Source organism: Nomascus leucogenys, chromosome 21 (assembly GCF_006542625.1).
Source record: "Nomascus leucogenys isolate Asia chromosome 21, Asia_NLE_v1, whole genome shotgun sequence".
NCBI lineage: Eukaryota > Metazoa > Chordata > Mammalia > Primates > Hylobatidae > Nomascus > Nomascus leucogenys.
Genome location: NC_044401.1, coordinates 46,765,082 through 46,791,815, shown reverse-complemented (window position 1 = coordinate 46,791,815; position 26,734 = coordinate 46,765,082). Strand labels below are relative to the sequence as shown.

At 49.0% G+C, this 26,734-nt stretch overlaps 1 protein-coding gene across 10 annotated transcripts in view; it reads left to right on the top strand.

The window, feature by feature from the left end:
- Positions 1-311: 311 nt before the first annotated feature.
- Positions 312-26,734, top strand: part of ZXDC (ZXD family zinc finger C) — a 37,389-nt gene continuing 10,966 nt past the window's right edge. For 3 of the 10 annotated variants that reach the window (XM_030801634.1, XM_030801633.1, XM_030801632.1), the window contains exons 1-7: positions 312-1,281; positions 3,911-4,063; positions 4,166-4,244; positions 5,194-5,324; positions 8,925-9,095; positions 13,054-13,739; positions 15,526-15,610. In XM_030801634.1, coding sequence (XP_030657494.1) covers positions 375-1,281; positions 3,911-4,063; positions 4,166-4,244; positions 5,194-5,324; positions 8,925-9,095; positions 13,054-13,739; positions 15,526-15,610 — 2,212 coding nt within the window. In that variant the 5' untranslated portion in view covers positions 312-374. Of the gene's footprint in view, positions 1,282-1,568; positions 1,713-3,910; positions 4,064-4,165; positions 4,245-5,193; positions 5,325-8,924; positions 9,096-13,053; positions 16,377-26,734 lie in introns of those variants that run through there. The other 7 variants (XR_004027531.1, XM_030801638.1, XR_004027530.1 and 4 more) reach the window with 7 other exon arrangements.

Here is a 26,734-nt window from a genome sequence, read left to right as displayed (position 1 = left end):
CGTCTTCCACGCCAGCGGGAACGAGAGGGAAGCGCTCAGCGTTGGGAGCCTCGCCCTGCCTCCTATCGGTTCCGCGCCCCGCCCCTCGCCCTCGTAGGTGCCGGCGCTCCGCTCCCCGACCCCGCACCCCGCCCTAGTCAGTCCCGGCGCCCCGCCCCGGCCTCCGCCTCCGGCGCCCCGCAGCCCAGCCCCACGTCACGTCGGCCCAGCAGGCCTCGCGCATCGCCCGGCGGTGTCCGCGCACGCGCGGTTCCGAGCCGGACTCTACGCCAGGTCTTGGCGCGGATCGCGTCCCGGGGCGGTGCACGCACACCTGGGCGGGGCGCGGGCCGCGCTGCGTCCGAAGCGGCTCCGACGCCGTCGCTGGGACCAAGATGGACCTCTCGGCGCTGCTCCCCGCCCCGACTGCGCGCGGAGGGCAACATGGCGGCGGCCCCGGCCCGCTCCGCCGAGCCCCAGCGCCGCTCGGCCCGAGCCCCGCGCGCCGCCGCCTGCTACTGGTGCGTGGCCCTGAAGATGGCGGGCCCGGGGCGCGGCCCGGGGAGGCCTCCGGGCCGAGCCCGCCGCCCGCCGAGGAAGACAGCGACGGCGACTCTTTCTTGGTGCTGCTGGAAGTGCCGCACGGCGGCGCCGCCGCCGAGGCTGCCGGATCACAGGAGGCCGAGCCTGGCTCCCGTGCCAACCTGGCGAGCCGCCCCAAGCAGGGCCCCAGCGGCCCGGCCGCCGCCCCCGGCCCTGGCGTAGACCCGGCGGGCGCCGTCACCATCAGCAGCCAGGACCTGCTGGTGCGCCTCGACCGCGGCGTCCTCTCGCTGTCTGCGCCGCCCGGCCCCGCAACCGCGGGCGCCACCGCGCCCCGCCGCGCGCCCCAGGCCTCCGGCCCCAGCACGCCCGGCTACCGCTGCCCCGAGCCGCAGTGCGCGCTGGCCTTCGCTAAGAAGCACCAGCTCAAGGTGCACCTGCTCACTCACGGCGGCGGTCAGGGCCGGCGGCCCTTCAAGTGCCCGCTGGAGGGCTGCGGCTGGGCCTTCACAACGTCCTACAAGCTCAAGCGGCACCTGCAGTCGCACGACAAGCTGCGGCCCTTCGGCTGTCCGGTGGGCGGCTGTGGCAAGAAGTTCACTACGGTCTATAACCTCAAGGCGCACATGAAGGGCCACGAGCAGGAGAGCCTGTTCAAGTGCGAGGTGTGCGCCGAGCGCTTCCCCACGCACGCCAAGCTCAGCTCCCACCAGCGCAGCCACTTCGAGCCCGAGCGCCCTTACAAGTGTGACTTTCCCGGTAACCGCGCGCTCGGGGGCGGGCGGGCTGCGCGATGTTGCAGGCAGGTCCGGGGTGCCACGTCCGCCCCACAGAGGGGCCTGCCAGACCTTAGCAAGCCGGGGACGCAGGCTCTTCGGGATTTGTGTTCTAGCTCCTTCCATGTCATTCGATTTGAGATCTTGGCCCTGCCCTGCCGCAGGGATTCCGATGGCAGGTAGCGCAGATCACCACAGCTGCGCTTCCCAAAGGTGGCGGCAACAGATATCCTTAACCTGCTCGCGCTTGATGAAAGCGGCAGCGCATCTTCACAAAGTGGCACGGAGCTATGTGTCAGGTCTTTATTTTCCTCAGTCTCGTCATTTATTTACGGGGTGCACACTCCGTGCTGGAGGAGCAGAGATGAATGTGGCCAGATTCAGGACCTTAACATGCTGGGAGGATAGCCACAGGTGTGCGCACATCCTGGCTTTTTTTGCCTTTTGCACTTTGATTTCCGTTGAACCTCACAGTTTTGTGAAGTTTTAAAAATTAGCCGTCTGTGAAAGTTAAAAACTGTCCTCATTTTACAGATGAAGAGACAGAGGCCGAGCCTCGTGGATAAAGTCCACTGCTGGTGGCTGGGCGCGGTGGCTCACGCCTGTAATCCCAGCACTTTGGGAGGCTGAGGCAGGCGGATTACGAGGTCAGGAGATCGAGACCATCCTGGCTAACACGGTGAAACCCCGTCTTTATTAAAACTACAAAAAACTAGCTGGGCGTGGTGGCGAGCGCCTGTAGTCCCAGCCACTTGGGAGGCTGAGGCAGGAGAATGGCGTGAACCCCAGAGTCGGAGCTTGCAGTACGCCGAGATCGCGCCACTGCACTCCAGCCTGGGAGACAGAGTGAGACTCCGTCTCAAAAAAAAAAAAAAAAAAAAAAGTCCACTGCTGGTTCTTTCTCCACTGTGTTGACCTGCAGTTGTTGGGAATGTAGGACTCCAACACAGTGAGCTCTTCACCAGGATGGGCAGCTTTCCCTGCTTTCACAGGGACAGGGTTCCTCCAGAAGGGCAAGAAAGGATTCCTGCCTGGAAAGGCAGAAGAATGGGGTCGGCTGGATGGCTGAGCCCAGGTGGGGAATGTGGTCTGTGGTGAGGGCCCAGGAGAAAGGACTAGTCATTCAAACAGAAACTGGAATGTGTGCCTAGCATGCCCCTAACCTGTGTATGTACACTGCTCTCCTTATAATGTCCTCAAACAAGAACTTTGAAAGGATGAGATGAGAATTGTGAACGAGTTTTATTATTTTTTCCCTCGCATATGCCCGTGGACTGTCTCTTCAGAGAGAATGTGACTTGAGGCCACTAGCTCAAAGCCTTTTTCAGTCATACACTCTTGGGAATCTGATGGTGGCTGTAGACTCTTTCCCTGCTAAAAGAGTATCATTCTGTGTATGACACTGGGAAGGTCAGGGATGCCGCCTGCTTCCAAGCATGAAGTCCCTTGAGGGTTTTGTGTTGGCTGATCCATGAGGCTTCTTGTGTTGAGATGAGATTAGATGGTTAGATGAGATTAGATGGTTAGAAGCAGGAGCAGGACGAGTGAAGCATCAAGGGACCCAGACCTGAGTTTTCTGAAGGCCTGAGCCAGGGAGTGGGAATGATGAGGGTCTCTAGCAGGTGAGATTGCAGAGGGAGAACCAAAGGGTGTAATTATCTATGGGGGTGTGGGGGGTTCTTGCCAAGGCAGAGAGAGTCTGTGTTCAGATTTACATGACCAAGTGTGTGAACACACCGAAGCCCAAAATACCCTGGGGGTATTTTGGGGCCAGATTGAGGCCAAAGATCAGCATTTCTGGGTTAGATGTTGCTGGGGAAAGTAGGGTTCCTTGGGCTGATACTTTTGGGCTGTACATCTGTGTGGCAGTTCATAGGCATGATGGTATCTCGTTAAATGCTCCAAGAGGAGCTGCAGCAAAGACCCCTGTTAAACATCCTGCAGCCTCATATTTTCCACCCTGTTGGAGCCCTGAATGTTTCTGTCGGAGGAGAAGCATTGCTGTGGAATTGTTGAGGCTTAGCTGCTTTGGCCGGGTTAGGATGGAGGTGAAGATTATAAAGCAGGGAACCTAAGGAAATGGCAAAAGGAAAAAGAATCCAAATAGCAAGGGACAGGGCTGGCAGTTGGAGGGTGTCAGGGAGGAAATTTGGATATGTAGAGGATGCAGCATCACCCCCAAGGGGTGAAAAATCCTGGCTAGTAGGATGATTCGTAGCCTTTCAGAGATCAACCCTACCAGACAAAATCTTGTTCCTTAGTATTTGATTTCTCTCATGGGGTTCTTGGGTCTCAGCCTGTGTGCAGGATCAGTGCTCCGGAGCCGGCCAGTAGATGGCTGTGAACGGAGGACTTTCTCTTTATCGGTTGCTCCATCTCCAAGTCATGTTGCAGCAGGTGGCCAGCGTGTGCCCATTGGCTGCCGTTAGCTGCCTTCCTGTGGTGATCACAAAGCCAAGCATTAATGGTCATCCCGTTTTAGAGAGTGCTTCTGAGTCATGTTTTCCCTTGTCTGCTTCAGTGTGAACAGTGTCTGGTGGGTGTGACTAGCATTAGCTATGTTGTATAATTTTTGCCACGCTTTGAGCAGGGTTTGTGTTTTCCTTGTTCAGGCTGTGAGAAGACATTTATCACAGTGAGTGCCCTGTTTTCCCATAACCGAGCCCACTTCAGGGAACAAGAGCTCTTTTCCTGCTCCTTTCCTGGGTGCAGCAAGCAGTATGATAAAGCCTGTCGGCTGAAAATTCACCTGCGGAGCCATACAGGTAATGAGCTAGGGAACGCACAGCATTTGGACCCAAGATTTCTCTTCATCGTAGCTGTTGGAGTTGTAAATTTTATGCTGTATAATTTTTTTCTTTTATAAGGTGAAAGACCATTTATTTGTGACTCTGACAGCTGTGGCTGGACCTTCACCAGCATGTCCAAACTTCTAAGGCACAGAAGGTAATCCTTACGTTTTGGTTTGCATTATCAGGTTTGAAAAATGAGTGGTTTTTCAGCAGCAGAAACCAATGAATGAAATATCTGTAGACGTTTTTTAAGTTGTAAAAAAAGGAGCTCAGTGTTGATGATTTGGAAAATTCAGAAAACTGTAAAAAGAAAATTGCTCAGAATCTCATCACCGGAAGATAGTTTTTTCTACGTATACCTTTAAAAAAAAAAAAAACTTAATTGGCATACTCTGTTCTTAAAAAAAATTCCAGTTTGTTTTTTTTTTAACTTAACGTTGTAGAATAAACTTTCTTTGTGTGATTACAAGTTTTCATGGTGGTAATGACAACCCTGGAGACTGTGTCCAGGTGACACTCAGCACTTTACATGTGTGTCTTCTACCTTCCCAGCAACCTCAGAGCTAATGTTCTTATTCTCCCTGTTTTACAGTGAGACTCGGAGAGATTTGATGGTTTTTCTGTGCTTGCACAGCTGGACTCTGAGGATTTAATATAAAAATGTCACTTAGGAAAAGACGCAGTCTTTACAAGTTGGCTTAAGAGAGTCCTTTTGGCATTGCAGCTGATGCTCTGTGCACATTTCTCACGGCCCTCTGTCGCTGGGAAAGCTTGTTGATCATGGGAGTTTCTAAACAATAGAAACATCTTCATCAATACATTTGGGACTCCACTGTTCTTAGATTAGCTTATATTAGATTGAAGTAGCATTAACTGTTTGATGTGTGACTCTGGGGTCCGCTTAGTCATTAAAGTAGAATTTTTATGGGGTAGCTAAATTGCAAATCTGCTCACATGGATTAAAGACAGAATTAAGATTTTTCGAAATGTACTGATCATTTTTGTAAATGGAAAGTTTGTATTTTGGTATATTTTGTAGAATTTTAAAGAATCACGGTGAGTTGTGTGAGGAATCACAGCTCCTTTATTTTTCTGTCTGGCAGGAAACATGACGATGACCGGAGGTTTACCTGCCCTGTCGAAGGCTGTGGGAAATCATTCACCAGAGCAGAGCATCTGAAAGGCCACAGCATAACCCACCTAGGCACAAAGCCGTTTGAGTGTCCTGTGGAAGGTAGATTTTAAAACATTGCTTTGAGCAGTAAACTCTTAGAACATAATGAACATATATACAAGTGGTGTAACTGAGAAACAGTTCCTTCTTCCGTCAGAGTTTCAGCTGGAGGTGCAGACAGGGGAACAGGTAACATGTAGGGTGCTGCAGGGGCACAGAGAGTTTCCCCAGACCGGGGTGAGAATGGTCCTGCAGTCAGCTGAAGAAGGGGGAAGAGCACCAGACACGTGCCTGTGGGTGTTGGAGGCGGAGTGGCCTGGGAGAGCCTCTCAGGGCCAGGAGTGGCAGGCTTGAGTGCTTGGGTGAGCGTATGATGTGATCATGTTTGAGTTGTGGCTTAGTCTGGCTTCAGGACTGAAAGCAGCCCAGGGGTGTGGGGAGGTGGGATGGCCTGGACAGGGGCCTTAACAGTGGGAAAAGAGAAAGGGTCATCGATGGCAGAGGCGGGAGTTAGAAGTCACAATATATGGTGATGGATTTGGATTTTAGTTGAGGTCAGTGTGTCAGCTGAGTGGATTTGGAGGAAGCAGAGTTTGGTTTGGACATGTTGTGTTTTTGGTACCTTTGTGCGTCTAATGCACAGAGGGCAGGGGATGTGCCCCGGGTGCTGGGGAGAGCAGGCCAGGCAGGGAGCGAAGCAGACAGCACCCGAATCATCGATTAAGCCACAAAAGTGGATGAAATTCTCAAAGAAGAGTATAAATGGAGGAGAGTCAGGGTAGTGTAGTTGATCAAAAGCCTGAATTCTGGAGTCAGACTGCTTGGATTCGAGTCCCAAGTCTGCCACGTAAGTAGGTCTGGGACCTTGGACAAACACTTTAAGCTCTCTGTGCCTCTTCCTCGTCTGTAAAGTGAATAAAACCTCTCAGTGTTGTTGAGAAGGCTGGATTGGTTACTAAGTTTAGCGCATGTGGAAAACATCAGTATATATGTCAGTTACTGTCGTTGTTATGATTGCTGTTAGATTTTCTTAAAAAGGACCTAGGACAGAGCCCTGGGGCTGCCCCAGATTCCGGTGGAGTGGATGGGATGGGTACTGGCAGGACCAGCAAGAGCACAGTGGGGGTGGTGCTGAGGTGAGAGGGGATGTGTGGAAGTGGGGGTCACCTGGAGTGCTAGGGTGAGCCAGGACCAGGGAACACATGCCTCGGTGCCACTTGTGGGGTTGTCTTGGTGTGTTGATGGATGAGGTTCTGTGGGGTCACTCAGGCAGAGTCCTGCTCCGATGCCCTGAGAGGTGGCCTGAGTGGGAGACGGGGATGGTTTGTGCTGACACTTCTGCCAGAGGTGACTGGGGAAAGGGGAAAGGTGGGAGTTGGCTGTGGTGGATAGGGCATTTGTTTCTGTAGAGCTCTGTTTCTTCCAGCAAGTCTAGGTGTTGTGCTGGGAGAGAAAGGGGGCACTCCCCACGTGGTGTGTGGGCAGCACGTGGAGATGGAGTTGGAGCTGGTGGGAGGAGCCCAGAACCTCTTCTCAGCTGGACTGAGAGTTGATCATTCTTGGGGTTGGGCAATAGTTGGGGCTGATGACACCATTTTTTCCACTTTGATAGTTGTTTGAACTGTTCTATAGTAAAAAGTAAAAGGCAAAACTACCTTTTTTATAGTAACAGGAGGAGGAGGAAAGGACAAGGCCACAGACCAAAAGTATGTCTGAGGGCAGGTGTTGGGTGGCATCGTTGCGGCCTCCGGGCTGTGTGTGCTGGGGCCTGTGTCTTGTGTGTTGCTGAGCCTCGTGCTTGCCTGGCTGTCCATGTGAGCGCCTCACTGTCCTCTGAATGCAGCTTTGCAGACAGGTCTGTCAGTGATGGCTGCTTCTGCCTCTCCCTGGTTGCAGCTTGGATTTGTAAAGAATGGACACAGATCTCAGTGTATGGGCAGAATCCGGAAAAGCCAGCAGTTAGTACACATGGAGAAATGATTACATTCCTGGTTGTCGCAGGAAATACAAACCAAAATGAAATATATTTTTTGCCTATGGAATTAGCAAATACTTTAAAAAATGGAAACCCAGTGCTGGCACGAGTGTGCAAGGGTCCTGTTGTAGCGTGGCCCTGCCATCGGGAAGGCATTTGACAGAAGATGTGCTCAGAGCCTCTGCTGTGTGACCTGTCTCTAGAAATCCATGCTCAGGACCCCCAGCTGGGAAAGGGGGTTCCAGGGTACCCTGTGTACCATGGTGAGCAGGGCATGCGGAGGAAACTGGGTGTTTGCAGGTCAGGCCTGGGCCGTTGGACTGTCTCCTGTGTTTCCCAGATGGTCTTTGATGAGCCTGACCTGGAAACGAGTTTGCAGCTGTATTAGGAAATGAAAACTGTAGTTGAAAACTACATTCACAGGCATCCAAGGCCCTTACTCATCTGGCCGTCTCCTATCTTCATAGCCTCTTTCCTTAAAATATCCCTCCTCCAGGCGCTGGGCTCTGGCAGTACCGCCCCACCATCTTGAGAAGATGCCTCGAGTGCATCGTTGCTCGCTCTACTTGCTTAGGCCCGTACAGAGGCTCTGTAGGCAGGTATGGCTTTATTGGGCCCTCGGCACCCCTGTGAGGTAGGTGTCATTCCCATTTCACAGAACAGAAAAAGGAGACCCGCAAAAGATAAATAATTTTGTCTAAGGCCACACTGCTGGTAAGAGGCTGAACTGGAGCCCAGGCTGGGGTGCCTGCACTGCTGCCCTTCATGCCCCCATGCCTTGGCTGGGCGGCTTCTGTGGCAGGAGCACCATCTGCTTTGCTGCAGGGTGGCCCAGTCACCTCAAATGCTGCATACTCCTGAGACCCCTTTTCTGCCTTCTCGGGAGGTGTGTGGTTTCCTCTGCTGCTCGCATGCTTCAGTGTTGGCACTGACTTCGTTCTGCCCTTTATTGCAGCAACTGGCTGTTCTACTTGCCCGTACCAGGTCACAGACCTCTGACCACCAAGAGCTCCACGTCTCCTCCCTGTGTCCATATGGGGCAGAGCTCCAGCGTAGTGGAAAGCCAGGGCACGGAGGGGAGGTGACTGTAACTTTGAATATGTCTTGTTTTTCCTCTGATGCCTGTGTGCAGATCAGAGACATAAGTGGATTGGGAGTGTAAGCAAGGAGATGCCAGCTCTGGGCTCCAGGACACCCGCTCAGTCTCCCTGGGCATCCAGTGTCTCAGTGGGAAAGTGAAAGGACTGGCTTTGGTGATCTGTCGAGATAGTTTCCAGCTCTAAATGTCATTCTAGGATTACCTTTTCTAAGGTAATAGGTTAATCGAGATGACTAGAATAAATTGTTTGCAACTGAATATTTAAGCAGTTAACACTTAATTTGACTTAATCTTCCCAACATCTCCATGTAGTGAGTGAAGAAACAGGCACAGAGGTTGCTTAGGCATAGCTGAGGTAGGAATTCAAATCTCCCTACGGGTTTCACTGTATCTCTTGCTTTTTAAAAACAGTTTGCTTTTGACTTGAATTGCTTGTGATGCTACTCCTAGAGATACTTGGTCTCTGTCCTTGCCAGTAGCCACGGTGCAAAATGCAGGTCTGGTGGTTCTGATCTGATGAGGAAGTGTTTGTTCCTGGTTCCTTGGTGATCCTCGGGTTTCACACTCATTACTGTTTTTGTTCCAGGATGTTGCGCGAGGTTCTCCGCTCGTAGCAGTCTGTATATTCACTCTAAGAAACACGTGCAGGATGTGGGTGCTCCGAAAAGCCGTTGCCCAGTCTCTACCTGCAACAGACTCTTCACCTCCAAGCACAGCATGAAGGCGCACATGGTCCGACAGCACAGCCGGCGCCAAGGTCTGTACTTTCCACGGCCCCCGTGGGGAGCTGCTTCCCTTTGAGAAACGGGAATAGTGCTAGTGCCGTCTGTTACCTCTTGGAAGGCGTTGGGCAGTGGGGTTGTGGGCGTGGCTGCCAAGCCAAGTGGCCTCTTTTGCCCTCTGCCACTTTCTTGCTTTTGACCCTGTAATCCCTCCCATGTCTTTTGTTTTTTGAGACAGGGTCTCTCTCTGTCACCCAGACTGGAGTGCAGTGGTGTGATCATGGCTCACTGCAACCTCAGGCTCCTGCTCAAGTGATCCTCCCACCTCAGTCTCCAGAGTAGCTGAGCCCGCAGGCATCCACCACCATGCCCAGCTAATTTTTGCATTTTTTATAGAGACAGGGTTTCACTATGTTGTTCAGGCTGATTTTGAACTGCTGGGCTCAAGCAGTCTGCCCACCTCAGCCTCCCAAAGTGCTGGGATTACAGGCATGAGCCACCATGCCCGGCCCCTCCCATGTCGTTGAAATGCTTTCCTGGGAGAATCTTTTACTTTGTTGACTTTCCCTAGCATATGTCCCCTAAGCCTGTGTCTCTCACTGGGACTTTTGTCCTGAATTCTGAACCTGCTCCTCCTGTGTTTCCGTCTGCCTCAGCTATTCTCTCTCCGCGTAACAAAGGCCAGAGCAGAGTTGTGTTTCAGAAGTGGACTGGGAGGAGCGAGGGCTGGAGAGGGCAGGGTTAGAGAGGAAAGTGACAGTGGCCTGGTGACCTGTGAGGGGAATGCTGAGTGTGTGAGTGTGTGAGTGCCTGGTCATTGGGCAGCTTTGCAGCATGGGACTAGGAAATCTACCCCACTAGGCCTTCTCCACAGTCCAGGATGCAGAAATGCCTGGCAGCTGTGGTGGCGGCCCCTCTGGGGAGCACGCCCATGTGCCCTGCTCTCTGGGGCCTGGTGCGGTTGTCTCTCCTCACCGGGCCTGGCTGATGACATCCTAGCTAGCCCTGGAGTTACTTCTGCTGCTCAGTCCGTGGAGGCTGTGTGTGTCACCAACTGGGTCCTCATGTCTCCTGTGTGACCAGCAGCACCACAGCAGAGCACCAGCCTTGGGGCGCAGCCGTGTCACAGCTGCCGCGTTGGCAGGGGACAGGCCTCCATGCGTCGCACAAAGTTTGATGAGGGGTTGGCCTCACGGCAGTTCTGCGGCCTTTGCTTTGCTGTGATCCTGTTTAGAGGTGGTCATAAAGCCCCTCCTTGGGATCTTGGACAGTGATCTTTCCCAGTTTACAGCAGTTGCTGTTCAGCTTTATATTTAAATAAATTGCCCTTCTGGCTTCAGTAGTGTCTTGAGGACACGGAATGTGTGTGCCACCTGATTCATGTTGGAGGGTGTCACCTTTGCTCACAGAGGCCCACATGACCAGGCCCCCTTTCTCTGAGGGCTTTGTGAGACTACATCGCTTAGGCCTCTCCCCTGTTCGGCCATTCCCTCTCATGGCACACTTCGCCTTTCCTGACCTGGCCAATGGAGAAGTCTGCAGAGGCCGAGTGTTGTGCTAGATGCACTTTCCTTAAACTCTAGTGGGATGTGAGACCCTCTTCTGTAGCAGCCTGTGTATCCCAGGATTGAATTTCCTGTGCGACAATGACTTATTTGTGTGTCATCCCCCTGCCAGCTGTCAGGGGTAGAAGACCAGGTGTCACCCTTTCGTCTAGTGAAAAACAGGCACTCGAGAACACCCAGTTACCATGGGATTATGTCACGCCCTCAATGGGTTGTTTCAGTCCCCCTAATGGTGGTCCTGGGAGTGGGGTCCTCACTGCTTTGTCACTAATGAAACCCAAGATAGAAAGGACTTGCCAGGGTCACACCTGCAAGAAGGTCTGGGGCTGGGCTTTGAACTGTGGTGATCATGACTGTTTTGCCAGATGCTCTGCTATCTAATGTTTATTTAGTGATTGTGTTAATATCTGGCCCTTGTACATGTCTGGTCTCTGGTAGTAAATGTTTATAGAATTAGTAAAGTGCTAAGTAGGAAATTTATTAATAAATGGGTATCATTTGCACTGAGATTATTCATGATCTCTTCACAGGGAGCTGAGTCCTCAAGAGAGTCAAGGGAATTTTTAGAAAGTTTTGAAAAACTGACATAGTTTTCCATTTTTAATTTCTCCAAAGGATCACTACCATTTTCTTTCAAAATGCTTCATTGGCACTAAGGGATATTTATTGAAGAAGTGATACTATATTGATGCTTTTTTTTAATCTTTGAAGTAATATGACAACTAAAGAGGATACATTCTGAATTTGATTTTCTTTTTGTCTAGAATAGATTTTTTTTGTAGATTTGCATTATTAAAAATATAAAATATATAAAATATAGTAGACACTCTGGCCAGGTGTTCACAGCCTGCAGGTATGAGCTTGGGGTCAGTAACAGCTGGCATGGGAGAAATAGGATCAGAGAACCCAGAGCAGCTTTTCCTCTGGGCCAGGGGCTGGCACAGTCAGGAAGCTGCTGGGGACAGTCCTATGGAAAGGGTGACATCAAGTCCTTATTTGGCTCCTTTGCCCAAATTAATTATGCTCCCATTTTACTATTTGCTTGATGCTTGAAGCATCCTGTGATTTGGTATAATTGGCATGTACTTGTATACAAACCCTAAACTTGCCTATGCATTGAAATTTTTTGGAAGTCATTATTCCCCTAAAGGTATGCTGATCATTTAAATTATGTAGTTGAATAACAAATAATCAAATACTTAGAGAGTATTATGACCAAAAATCAAGACTCCAGATGAAGAAGGGCCTGTTAGAATCATTACATGCTGCAGGCGTGGTGGCTCACGCCTGTAATTCCAGCACTTTGGGAGGCCCAGGCGGGTGGGTCACGAGGTCAGGAGATCGAGCCCATCCTGGCTAATGCGGTGAAACCCCGTCTCTACTACAAATACAAAAAATTTAGCCGAGCGTAGTGGCGGGCTCCTGTAGTCCTAGCTACTTGGGAAGCTGAGGTAGGAGAATGGCGTGAACCTGGGAGACAGAGCTTGCAGTGAGCTGAGATCGCGCCACTGCACTCCAGCCTGGGAGACAGAGCGAGACACCCTCTCAAAAAAAAAAAAAAAAAAAAAAAAATCATTACATGCTGCATCAGGGCTGGGCACTGTGCTGGGGGCTGAGGGGACAGTGGTGGTCAGATGGCTCTCCACCCTCAGGAGGCTTGCAGTCCTGGTGGGGAAATGTGAGGTTGGAGATGCAGCGGTAGGGGAGGCTGTGGGAGGGAAAGCCCATCAGGAAAAGCTCCATCTAGGGGGCCCCCAGCATGCGTGGAGGTCTTGTGCATCTGCCTAGAGCTGAAGCTTCGGGTCTGTCCTGGCTTTGCCAGGCAGCCAGTTTTATTTCCTTTGTTCACCCCTATATGGCTCCAGTTGGTTTTGGGGTGGCAGCTAGTTGTGGAGTGGAGCACAGTTTGGCAAACGTGAGCTGACAAGCTGATTCTGAAAATATCCTGAGAGCACAGGCCAGCTAGCAACTGACAGCTGAGGATGATGTGCCGTGGAAAGGTTCAGTCCTCTCAGGCAGCTGCTGTGGCACCTAAAGGGGAGAGGGTGCAGGCTTTGAAGCCAGAAAGACATGGATGCAAGTCTTACTTTGCTTCTTGCTGTTATCAGTTGGCCTGACCTTAGGAAATGTTATTTAATCTCTCTCCTGTTGTTTCCCCTGGAGAAAGCCCTGTCAGCCTGAGGATCCAAGACGCGTACGTAAAGTGTCTGATGTCAGCCAGTGTCCCTTCCTGTCCCTTCCTGGGGTGTGTGTTGGTTGCCCTGAGCGACCGGCCATCGGACTCTGTCATGATAACGAAGCTTCAGGGTGTGGGAAGAGGACAGTCAGTGCTTCCTTGGGGCATCACTCGGTAACATCATGGGCATAAACGAAAGTACTCTGTCTTCAAGGTCATAAAGTAACCAGAGTGTATTCCTTCTCTTTTCAGATCTCTTACCTCAGCTAGAAGCTCCGAGTTCTCTTACTCCCAGCAGTGAACTCAGCAGCCCAGGCCAAAGTGAGCTCACTAACATGGATCTTGCTGCACTCTTCTCTGACACACCTGCCAATGCTAGTGGTTCTGCAGGTGGGTCAGATGAGGCTCTGAACTCCGGAATCCTGACTATTGACGTCACTTCTGTGAGCTCCTCTCTGGGAGGGAACCTCCCTGCTAATAATAGCTCCCTAGGGCCGATGGAACCCCTGGTCCTGGTGGCCCACAGTGATATTCCCCCAAGCCTGGACAGCCCTCTGGTTCTCGGGACAGCAGCCACGGTTCTGCAGCAGGGCAGCTTCAGTGTGGATGACGTGCAGACTGTGAGTGCAGGAGCATTAGGCTGTCTGGTGGCTCTGCCCGTGAAGAACTTGAGTGACGACCCACTGACTTTGACCTCCAATAGTAACTTAGCAGCACATATCACCACACCGACCTCTTCAAGCACCCCCCAAGAAAATGCCAGTATCTCAGAACTGCTGGCTCCAGTCAAGGTGGAGCCAGACTCACCTTCTCGCCCAGGAGCAGTTGGGCAGCAGGAAGGAAGCCATGGGCTGCCCCAGTCCACGTTGTCCAGCCCAGCAGAGCGGCACGGTGCCCAGGACACAGAGCTCAGTGCAGGCACCGGCAACTTCTATTTGGTATGAAGCACTCTATTCAGTCACCACCATATAGGTCACTTCTCTCATACTCGGTCTTGAGGATATTCTGGATTAATCCTTTCTATGCAGACGTTTCTGGTTTACAAAAGGACGCAGCCCTGGACTACAAGTCTGGAACTGACAAGTTCTTATGACCTTGACAAATCACCTTAACCCATCTGAGCCTTAAATTCTCATTTATTTCCTACATAGGAGATTTGGCTAAATGCTTTCTGAGGTCCTTTGGAGTCCTGTGGCTCCATGGTAATGTGCTCCTTTCCTTGAAGATTGGTGGTTTTGTAATGTTGAGATACTTTGCCTCTATGCTTCTCAGCTCATGACCAGTCCTAGAAGAGGAGTCGAGACATAAGCCACCTTCAGAGGTTCAATGGAAACTTTAAAACCATACCAAACTCTTTGTTAAAATTGGAATTAACAGGAAAAGAAAAAAAAAGGGTGGGGTTTATGAGCCTTAGTTCTTGGAGGATTATAAGAGTACTTCTCCAATTTTGAGGCTGGACAGTTAATATACTTTATATCAATGATACATTTAATATAATTTAATTTAAAATAATTTAAAGATTCTTGGGAGATAGTCTGACTTTCCTGACTCAGATGGAAATGATCAGATAGGGGTTTTTTTTGTGGCACAAGCTAAATTTGATGGTGACATTTATATTGTTGAGAATGTTACATCTTATTTTACCACAACTTTTAAGAAATGTTAAATCTTTTGCAGTAGGATCAGTTGTGAGGCACATAGTAGCTGAGGTTCCATGGAGCCAGCTTTCATTTCTTTCAGTCAGAGAGGAGGACGGTCTCTGTCTCTGCATTTCTGGTGTCTTGCTTGTCAGTGGCAGAGCCATGCTTGCCAGCATTTGCTTAGGCAGCCATAGCAGTCGCTAAGTGTACAGGTGACTGGGCAGGGATGGGAGGTGGCCACAGGTCAGAGACAAGTGCGCAGTGAGTCCCTGGCCCAAGGACTGTGTGCCTCGGTGCCTTGGGAAATGGAAGCTCCCTGGTGCAGCTGTAGCTGTGGGTGGAGGTGGAGAAGCCAGCAAGACCTCGGTCCTAACCCCGTGTTCATTTTCTTGCTAGCTGTATGAAGTTGGGCTACCTTGCTTCTCTGAGTACAAATGGTGTGTGGTGAATGGGTTCCAGGTATGCTACGAGCTTTGAGGGCTGCTCTTTTTCTTTTCGTAGCGATAGGTGTTAAACTGTCTTTCTTAGGAAACGCTCACAGACTTGCAAGAGCTGATGTCTTCTGAGTACTGTCTGACTCCCTCAGGAAAGTTCCTGAATTCAGTACCATCATTATTATTTTTGTGTAAGACTTTGAGTGTAGCCCCTGCCACCAGAGCGGCCTCTGCAGTGGGTCTCTAAGGTGGGACCTGCCCCGGGCCTGCCGTATACGTGTGTGAAATAGCGTGAAAAGTGTCGCGGTAAGGTGACCCTGGGTCCCCCAGGCAAGGCTCAGTGTTTGTTTCAGAAAGCAGAGAAGTATGTAATTGATTTTAAAAGTTTCTGTGTTAAATATTTTACTATGTTTTAGACTGTGGAGGAATGAACTTTGCTTCTCTGGATAAGAAAGTCACATACATTGTTCCAGCTCCAAGTTTGTTCGGCCCTCACCACAAGCGGACGTAGCGTTTGGCCCTTTGTGTGTCTTGCTGGTTATGGGAGCTCGGATATGTCCCAGAAGCAGGCTTATGGCACTTCTCTAGCTCCCTTGCTACCCTTCCTTTGTGTCTAGATAAGTGACTGACATGCTTTTCTTTGGTCTCAGGAAAGTGGGGGCTCAGCAAGAACTGATTACCGAGCCATTCAACTAGCCAAGGAAAAAAAGCAGAGAGGAGCGGGGAGCAATGCAGGTGAGGCCGTGTGTGCTGCAGCCCGGACGAGCGAGGGCCTGAGGGTTCTCTGTCACTGTTACTGGCAGAAGAAACACACAGCAGGTGTTTCTGTGCTCTTGGTTTTACTTTTCTGTTCAGAATACCCTTTTATCAACTCCTTAGTTTTATTTGAACTTAAGGGAAAAAAGTAGGAACAAAATTCCCAGGATCAGTATGAACATACTTTATTTGCCTAAACAAGCTTTGCGAAAGTTAAGTGTTCAAACACCAGTGGCAGTTACCTGGAAGGCTACTAAGGTAAATAAGCAAAGCAGGCCAGGTGTCAGGAAAGCAGAGATTGTGCCTGGTGCTGAATGGCCTTGGGGCCTGATCTTGGCATGGCAGAGACCTGGGGACTGCCACTGTCCCCAGGTACATCACATGTACATGGAGCCAAACTGTGTGTCCTGTGGCATTGTCAGAGTTATGTTGAAATCTTATTTGAAAATGTTAGCAACTTACTTGCATTTTTAAAGACCAAACAAGAGCTGGTAACCTATGGCCTCAAGCATCTGTCCTTCCTGAAAATGGAATAGTGGGATGTAGTGCTTAATGGAAACTGCTAAATCTTTTTCTAAAAACTAACAGTGGATTTTTAAAATATATTGTTTTTTGTGTATTTCATTTGTCCTTTGTATTTATCTAAAAGGGTTGATATTGATACGATTTTATATCTTGCTCTCTATTCCTAATAGTATTATGACTTCTTATTTAAAATAAATAACAATTGCCGATTTTCTGTTAATCAGTTTTCTTAAAGCCAGTGTTTCACTATAATGTTGTATGCATCAGTGTGAATTGTGACTTAGGAAGGGACACCTCGACAGTTCATGAAGTACCAGAATGGAACTTGCAGAGATAATAGAAGGAAGTGTGGTGGTGAAATTTGTAGAAAGAGTTGACCATATACCAAGTAAAGTTCATGAAGGAAAGCAGATACCTTTATTGAACCTGGTAGATAATCTTGAAGGAAAAAGAGACAAACATTCAAGTATATAACACGTGTCCTATTTATTACATTGCTTTGGAGTACTATCTGTAAAGGAGGTTTGATGTTTTCATTACTGTTTTTGTAAATATTTCAGCATTATCTTTAAAAAGTAGGGACATTGGCCAGGTGCGGTGGCTCATACCTGTAATCCTAGCACTTTGGGAGGCCGAGGCGGGTGGATCACCTGAGGTCAGGAGTTCGAGACCAGCCTGGCCAACCTGGTGAAACACTGTTTCTACTAAAAACACAAAAAAACTAGCCAGGTGTGGTGGCACATGTCTGTAATCCTAGCTACTTGGGAGGCTGAGGCAGGAGAGTCGCTTGAACCTGGGAGGCAGAGGTTGCAGTGAGCCGAGATTGCGCCACTGCACTCCAGCCTGGGTGACAGAGCGAGACTCCATTTCCAAAAAAAAAAAAAAAAGTAAGGGCATTAAAAAAATTATAGCCACCCACTGTTGCCACTTCTTTAAAAATTAACAGTATTTTCTTAATGTCAATATCTAACAAATGTTCAAATTTTCAGTTGTCCCAGATGCCTCAAATATTTTGTGTAACTGTCTGTTGGAATCAGAATCCAGTGGTGTTCATATGTCACTACTGGTTGATACATCATCTCTTGACTCTGTTTGACAGCTGTAGGGTTCTCTGCTATGTCTTGCCTGGTTTTTGTTGAAGAAACTGATTGTTCTTTCGAGTGTGCCAGTCTGGACCTTAATGATCACATCACTGTTTTAATAAGTTCCTTCCTTTTTTTTCTTTTCCTGAAAATTAGTAGTTACTTCTAGTGGTTAGATCTGATTGGTTGGTAAAACTCCGCTGCAGGTGGGGATGGGCTCTCGCAGGAGGCACCCAGCCTCTGGTGGCCTGTCTCTCTCTACTGCTGGCAACCATTGTGACCAGATACTGGATCCACTAATTTCTTAGGGGTTACTTTAAACGGTGGTACTCTAAATCTGTCATTCCTTTCTTACTTATAGCTGGGACATGTCTATAAAGAGCAGCTTCTCATTTTTTTACCCTGAGATGCAGTTCATGATGTTTGAATCTGTATGAGTTTCTTAGCATCCTGCAGTGATGGTCAGAGTATTTTAATGCACTCATTGGTATAAATACTTCATACACTTCTAAGGGAAATGGAAACCTGGTACCTGCTAGGTCTCCGTGTGTGAGTGCAGCAGGAGAATGTCCTCGTGAGGGTGAGGCTGCTGCCACTGCCACCCACATCCTTGAAAAGCCCCTCCAGGTGCCTCAGCCAGTGCAGGAAGGCCACCGTGTCTTTTCCAAAACATGCAGGGCACTGGTGTCTTCCTGCGCCCATGGATCTGCTGTGGTTTTAGACACATATTCCTGCACAGCGCTCCTCTGTGTGTCTTGTCACGGCGTTGCATCCTCTGGCAGGGATGCCTTTGCCCACCTCCCCTCAAAGCAGCATCCTGCATACTCATGCTGCATGTATCACAGCTGAGAGTCCCCTGTGGCCGCAGTCCTGGGAGCTGAATGGCAGACTTGATGTGGATGTGACCAGGCTCCCCCAGTGCCCTTCCCTGTTCCAGGCTCCATGTGCATTTAATTGTCACCCCTCCCCATCTCCTCTGGTCTGGGTGAGGGCCTTGGCCCTCCCTTGTCATGATGCTTGCAGAGAGGGTGGGCCTATCGCTCTGGACTGTCCTCCCTGTGGGCCTGCCTGATGTCTTCTGGAGATGAGACCCAGGCTGGGTTGCTGGAGACAGGGGTGAGGTGCCCTCCCCACACATCCTCCCTGGGCTATGCTGTCCACATGGCAGGTGTGGTAACCTGGATCACTGATTAGGGTGGTAGCTGCTAGGTTTCTTCACCATCAACTTCTTGTTTTTCCCTTTGTAGTTAACTATCTTGCAGTAGATGCTTTGAGACTGCGGGGCTTGGGGGTCCCTAAGACCACCTTCACTTCTAATAGCAACTGCAAGCTTGGGGGTCCTCAAGACCACCCTTAGGTAATTCTCTAGAAGGACTCATGGAGCTCACTGATAGCTGTTGTACTCACAGCTAAGGCTTATTGCAGCAAAAGGACACAGATTAAAGCCAGCTGAGGGAAAAGGGGCCCAGGCAAGGCAGGGCCCATGAGAGTTCCTAGTGTGATGCTTCAAGTGTCCTCTCATGGAGGTGTAAACAGTGCCAGCTTCTCCCAGCACGTGATAGCACACACAGACCGTTGCCCCCCCAGGGAAGCCCACCTGAGACTCGCTGTCTGGAGTTTTGTTGGGTCTCAGTTGTGTGGACTGGCTGGCCTTAGTCTCCAGCCCTCCAGAGGCTGAGCTGGCGCTGTGTGCCCCAGGCCTCCACCACAGGGTTAGCACAGACTGTGGAAGTGGCCCAGGGCGCCCAGTTAGACAGACATTCTTACCAGGCAGGACGTTCCAAGGGTCTAGAGATCTCCCAGGAGCTGGGGGCAGAGGCGAGGCCTCTCTGGGCAGGGTTAACCCTTTGCCTTGCACTGCAAGTGCCCTGTTTCTCTTTAAGCTTTCCTGTCATGTAACACTCAGCAGGGGCTTTTGCCTGTGGGGTTTAATGGTGATTTTCCATTTCCCTTATTCTTGTGTACTTATTAATTTTGTAAGGAAGAGCTGTCTCTTCTCCCTCATTTACCTATTTGCAGTATGAATTCAATGATACTGATTCTTTTTTTTTTTTTTTTTTTTTGAGACGGAGTCTCACTCTGTTGCCCAGGCTGGAGTGCAGTGGCGTGATCTTGGCTCACTGCAAGCTCCGCCTCCCGGGTTCACGCCATTCTCCTGCCTCAGCCTCCCGAGTAGCTGGGACTACAGGCGTGCGCCGCCACGCCCGGCTAATTTTTTTTTTGTATTTTTAGTAGAGACGGGGTTTCACCATGTTAGCCAGGATGGTCTCCATCTCCTGACCTTGTGATCCGCCTGCCTCGGCCTCCCAAAGTGCTGGGATTACAGGCGTGAGCCATCATGCCTGGCCTCAACGATATTGATTCTTTGGGCTGTAGTCAGTGTTGGATTATGATCCATATTATCACCATTTATTTTGTTGCTCCAGTTGTTCCAGCTGTGGCCAATCCTTCAGTTGGATTCATGTGCCCCATCAACATTCTCCATCCTGGCTTTTTGTTTTGAGCACTTCCTTCCTTCCTAGCACCACCAGGCTCTTGTATTATCCCTGTCCCTGCCCTGGAATCAACTCCTTCTCCAAAGAGCCCTGGTTTCTTTTTTTAGAGGATGGTATTTAGAATCCAACATGCAGACACTCGGTGGACTTATTGTTACTGGGGTTTTGTTACACTAGGGTTTCAGTGGTCAGTGCTAGTATTTATATATGTTAACCCACGCTGTGCTTTGGATTCAGGCTATTTCAAATTTTAGATAATGTGGTACATATATTATTAACACCACTAGTTACTACATTGGTACTTTTCAGCAAAATGTATCTAAGTGGGATCAAATGAGACTGTAAATAGCTTTACTTCAGTTCAGGTCAGTTATGTTGCTAAATTACTTTTGGCATTAAGTTTAGGGAAAAAAAATTGGGTTTGGGATTTTTTGGGTTTCAAGATTTGTGATTGAGAGACTGTGGACCTGTAATAAGTCCAAGAACAGCAGTTGCAGTGTAACAGGACTGTTAATGGAATTGGGTCATTTAGAAACAGTCAAGACTCCGCTGTTGTGAAAGTGGTTAGGAGCCAGTGCACAGTCAGTTCTTAGGAAATGTATAGTCTGAGCAATAGCATCTGAAATCCAAGACTGTTCTCATTGTGTTGCTGTTGAGTGTAGAAAATAAAATGTGCCAATTTCTTTATCTTGAGTATTGAGATTCTCCTCTTAGAATAAAACAAGAATTTTTCTCTCAGTGTAAAAATGTCGTTTTATTCTTGAAATGAATAGCAAAGTTAAGCTTAAAAAAAAGTGTAAACAGCTTCAGAACTATAAATGGGTATGTATACCTTTCTGCTGTCCTAAGGGCAGAGAAGGGAAAGAAAGTGTGGTGCATATCAGAGGAGACAGCAGCAAGACACATTGTGACAGAAAACCAAGGGTATCCTGTGTCACAGTGAAATGTAATGAGGGCACCTCTCCTTTCAAGAGACAAAGATTGAATACATCGGAAGCACATTCTCCGCTGTGTGTTGTCTAGGAGAGGTGCACCCTGTATGGAAATATTTGGGAAGGTTAAGATTAAGACGGGGTAAAATAAAACAAAGGCAAATCACAAAGCAAGGGCTAATGTTAATATGAAAAGTGCAGAATTCAAGGAAAAAGCATGGGGACAAAGAAGATTTTTCCTCTTTTTGGTTACTGTTCATGTGTAGCCTACAACAGAACTATAAGACCCATAGACATTTATATGAATATTTATTTGAAAATGTATAATATCAAACAATGTAAAAGCCAATAGAAATCTCAGATAATTGACTGTATAGAAACTAGCAGTTTGAAAGTGATTAGTTCATTATTTGCTGATCAAGCAGAAAAAATAAGCATATGAAAGATGTTTAAAATGGGATTAATAAAGTTGATTTAATAGATCCTACTCCATGTCCGTGGAATATTTGTAGAAATTAAACGGAACAAATTAGGGCATCAGAAAAACTATACAAAAGTCTTTACCAAAAGAAAAAAGAAAAAAATATATAGTACTGCCTATATATATACATAATATATAGTACTGCCTATATATATATATGCCTATATATACACATATATTGTATATATACATGTATAGGCAGTACTATGTTTTCTGATCATAATATATTAGTAAAAATTACTTGGAAAACAAAACCTCTAGACAATTGGGTGAAAGAAGAAATAAAAGCGAGGCTGGGCGCGGTGGCTCATGCCTGTAATCCCAGCTCAGCTACTCAGGAGGCTGAGGCAGGAGAATCACTTGAACCCGGGAGGCAGAGGTTGCAGTGAGCCAAGATCGCGCCATTGCACTGCAGCCTGGGCAACAAGAGCAAAACTCTATCGCCAAAAAAAAAAAAAAAAAAAAACAAAAAAAACAAAGAAATAAATAAAAGCTAATTACAAATACAGGAAAATGGATATGCCATGTGTTTATAAGTTTGAACTCTTGAGACAGTGACTTCCCTGCACGTTCAGCTTTCTCCTTTGTGAAATGGTAATAGAAGCACGCTGCACGTGGGATTCTTGTGGATTACATGTGAGGGTCTTAGAAACACTTGACGTGTAAGCCAACTATTTTTATATATTACTGTATATGGAACACAAGGGATGTAGCCAAAACTAGATGCAAGTTTGTGCCTCAGATGTCTTCCTATCAGAACAGAGTCAAATCCAGATTTTGATGCTTCAATGTGACAGCTTATTCAGATTTAGAAAAACTTTTGGTATGGGCCAAAGAAAACATGTCCTTAAGGGGATACAGCCCCTAGGCCATCATTTTCCATTTCTATCTGAGCAGTTAAAAAAAGCATTAAGTAAATTCCACAAATTCTTTGGAATACATAGAGATAAACAGATATCATGTTAACTGTATGATAATAAGTTAGAATACTTGCAACAAAATGCAGAGTTTTCTAGGAAAACAAGTAATCATTCAGAAATAAGAATATGAATAGTTCATCAGTTCTCCCCCTTTGTGGAATTTGTGCAATAAATGCTGCTCCAAAGCTCTGTGGAAAACAGAAGCTTCCCATGAAAAATCTGACGAGGATATCTCTCAGAAAGAGAGCTGTAATCCCAGCATTGTGGGAGGCTGAGGTGGGAGTATTGCTTGAGGCCAGGAGTTCAAGACCAGCCTGGGCAACGTGGTAAGACCCCCCCCAAATGTAAAAAAAAAAAAAAAAAAAATTAGCCACGTGTGGTGGTACACACCTGTGGTCCCAATTACTGGGGAGACTGAGGCGGAAGAATCACTTGAGCCCAGGAGATGGAGGTTGTAGTGAGCTAGGATCTGCCATTGCATTCTAGCCTGGGTGACAGTAAGACCCTTATCTCAAAAAAACAAAAAACTGCAGATTGGTTGCTCTTATGAAGATAGATGGAAATGTTCTAAATAAAACACACTTAGGATCTGGCAATATATATATTTAATGTACTATTCTGACCAAATGGAGCTTAATCAGATAGCTTAAGAATGATTTAATGTTAGGAAGTCTGTTAATTGCGTTATCTCAATAATAGATCGGTGAATAACTTTATTATTTTCTCAACAAATACTGCATTTGATTTACAAAATGGATGGGAGGTTTCAGGGAGAGCAGTTGGAAGCCTGTGTGCTCACCTAGCAGGGACAAGAGTGGCGACAGCAGTGGGGAGGAGTGCTCGGCTCTTGCACCTGTCTCGATGGCAGAGCCCACAGGCTTGGCTGACAGACGTGGGATGAAGGAAAGAGAAGCCTCTCTCGCTCTTCCCACAGCATTGTAGTGCGATTTCATGCAGAAGTCCAAGCAGGTTCCAGGACAATTGTGTAAGAAGCTATGGACAAGAATGTCTAAGAAAACGGAAAATGGCATAGAGCATTTGCCCTGTAGCTAAGACTTCATGCAAGGCCGTGGCAGCTGAAAGCATGTTCTGGTGCTGGGGCTGCATGGCAGAGCCAGGAGCCCAGGATCCAGCCCACCGGGCACTGACCTGGGACCTGGGCATCTTTGTGTGTGGAAAAGATGACATTTCCAGTTATTGACGGGTGAATGCTGGCCTTTTAGGGAAAAAGTATGTTAGAATTCCATACAGAATAAAGAATGAAAATGAGAGGTTAAAGGTTTTTCTAAGGCATGAAGAGCTGTGGGGGCAGCCTGCCCTCGTTGTGTTTGTCCTGTGTCCTTCACATGCAGTAACTCTGTTCACGCCTCACAAAAACCCTATGAGGTGGAGACCTGCCATCAACCCTTCCTGCATGGGCGCCACTGAGGCCCCAAGGTTAAATCATTTCCCAGAGTGTATCAGCAGAGGCACAGCCACAGAGACATGTCCGCACAGAGAGCTTTCCAGATCACCAGCAACAGCGTGAGATCATGGTGCAGAAGGTCATGAGGAGGATGGCAACGAGCGAGACGCAGCCGGTCGGTGCTCACAAGGACATTGGTAGATCTGACTGAGGGCCAGGTCGGCTGGGCCTTCCTGGGTGACAGGAGCCCAGTGCCGGCCTTGGTGCACACAGCGCGTCCTTGTGCTTTCTCAGGAGAGCTTCACTGGGGACACTCTGTGATATTTCTGGAGGGTCATTTGGTAGTGTGTTCAGGAGCCAAAAAGTATGCATAGTATTCAGTCTTACAATTACATTTTTTGAATTTATCTCAAGGAAATCCCAGGGATCTGTGTGAAGCTGCACATGCTGCCGCTGCTCAGTGCGGGACTATTTATAATATTTGTAACTCAAATGTCCAGAAGAACTGTACACTCTGTGCATGTTTTCAGTAAGTTCGTATTTGTAAGAAAAAGTGGGTGTGTTGAGAGACAAATTTGTGTGTACATTTACCTGGAAGCAGGCAGTAGTACACATATGCATGCATGAAGTGGTGTTTTCCTGAGTGTTAAGATTGTGAATGTTTTGTAATGATCATTTCTACTTTTTCTATTGGAAAATACTTTGTGTAATTAAAACATGAAGATGAAGCTGCCATCAAAATGGTGAGCAATAGAGCACTGTTCCTCCTGGGGTGGCCTGGTGGGCCTGAGGGACTCATGTGGTGATGAGGAGTGGCCTTGCGTCCCTTTCCTTTCCATGGGACAGTGGGGACGAGAGCCAGAGGGATGAGGCAGGTTAAATATGTGCCCACCTCCCTGTGGCTGGAGCACTGTTGTGGCCACCCCGGGACCCCCTGAGCCTGGTGCAGCCCTGGCTTGGTGGTCTCAGCCTAGAGAGTGGGCCCCTATGGGCAGAGAGTGAGGTGGCTGTGCTGGCACTGCAGCCCAGGCACGCACACACTGGAGTGTTCCAATGGGTGATCAGGTTGGATGGAGCCTTGAAATTAAGTCAGTGATCTAATTTTTATAATCTTTTTGTTTCGCTTTAAAACAAAAATCTTTGCACACCTGGTCCAAGTTTTCTCCCCTTTCTTCCTGTTGCTGCCATGATGAAAGCAGAAGGGACCACCCTGCAGGGAGAGCAGCAGGAAGGGAGGTGCAGGCAGGGGCCCTGGCTCAGCAGGGGTGGTCCGCCCCGAGGTGCACTCCCATTTATTCCTCGTTCTGGAAGAGATTTCTAGTCACATGCATGTGGTTCCTGTGCCACATGTATCGTGAGGTGCCCAGGTGGGTTTGGATTTGGATGAGGGCATCTTTGAGGATGCAGGGGATTTGTCATACCCTGTGGGCCCCGTGTACACCCCTGGGGCAGATGTGGCCTCTAACAGGGGAGGGTGCATGGATCTCTCAGTTGGGGAGGAAAGCAGATTGCAGACTTGCCGAAGTGGGAGCTGTCTGCTCTTGTATTTTCTTCAGGGGCAGGAGAATTTTGCCCAGCAGTCCATCGTGGCTCCCTCCACACCACTGATCCTTACGTGTCCAAGGTTGGAGCCCTGGCAGGTAAAGGGTGAGCAAGGTGCAGTTGCCTGTGAGCAGCTGTGGAGGGGCCTTTCCTGTTGTACACTTCCTGTGAGGGTCTCAGACCCCTTGCAGGCTCTGGACATCGCTTCCTAGAGGGGCCTGGGCTCCTTTCGTCCTGTGAGTAAAGCTTTGGTTTTGATGACTGTCGCGGGGAAAGGTAGAAAGGTGCTTGGTGACAGTGAACTTCCTGCTGCAGAACTGGGTGTGACCCCACTGCTGGAGAATGGGCTGCGAGCCGGTTTTCTCGCACCTGCATGAGTGAGCGCCATGGTCCTTCTCCACAGAGCGTCCTGCTGTCACTTTGGTTTCTGTTAACTTTTATGCCTTTCTTGTTTCTTACTCTGCTTTCCTGCATGGAGCACACAGCCCCGGCTCCCTTTCAGTCTGCATGGCAGACACCTGGCCTCTGCAGGTCCAGCTCATTCTGTGTCCCCTTTCGGTCATCCCTATGTCGCCTCGGGTGACTGAGGGTGAAGGTCAGCCTTGGCAGCCCAGTGGAAAGTCCCTTGACTCCTGGCCGTCAGTGGCAGGTCTCCAGCCTTTGGGAGGAGGACACTTCTATTTAACAAAGAAATGGAATTGACTTTGCCACACACAGCCAGAGTGATGATTTGTAGAGCCAACCTGCTGAGACATTCAAAGCATCAGTCGTAGGGTCAGGACCGCCAGGTGAGGTGTGGCTCCACCTGCAGCAGCCTGGGGCAGGTTGCCTGGCCACTGGCTTTAGCATCCCCTTCTGTGAAATGGGGAAAGTGGTGGGACCTGGCTTTGTAGGGTGGTTGTGAGGACCTACAGGGGTTTTTGCAAAATACTTAGCCCAGGGCTGACTAAAAGATTCAGAGATGCTGGGCATGGTGGCACACACCTGCAGTTCCAGGTACTCGAGAGGCCGAGGCGAGAGGATCACTTGAGCCCAGGAATTCAAGTCCAGCCTGGGCAACGTAGTGAGACCTTATCTCTTAATAAAAAAAGGTAAAAGCTTTGATAATAGTTTTAAACATATATTTTGTTCATTACATCTCCTTCTGTACATTCAACATTTTGTCGGAACAAAGTAAGAGAAAGAGTGGAAGGGCTTTGTGTGTATGTGTTTTCAGAGCTGCTGACCTCTAGGATGGGGTCCCGCTACAGTTACTCTTCTGAGGCCTCCGGAGCTGGCCTTGGCTGCCCTGTGCCACGCCCTGCGCTATGTGCAGTGCCTGTGGACCTGCCCTGCCTGCGTGCTGCCCCGTCCCGTTCCCCCAGGCAGTTCCTGCTCCTCCTGCCATGTGGATGCTGGCCGTTGCTGTCTGACTCGCATTCTTGGAGACACTGACCCAGGCTCCTCTCAGCGCTTCCAGCCAGGTTTGGCGTGAGAACATTAGGGGGAGACTAGAGGGTGTGTGGTGAGAGGCAGGGCCTCACTTGCTCTGCTTCCATGGGAGTTTCATGGCGATGGCCGTCTCCCCTCATGGCTGTGGCCCTAGTTCTTCCTGGGTGGCCCCTGCTGTAGTTCTACTGCTATACGCTGTCCCTGTTCTGGACTCTGGTGACGCCACCCCTTCCCTAGTCCCTCCAGCCCTAGGGGTGGCAGCCCCACGACGTGCTGGTCTCTGGTGCTTG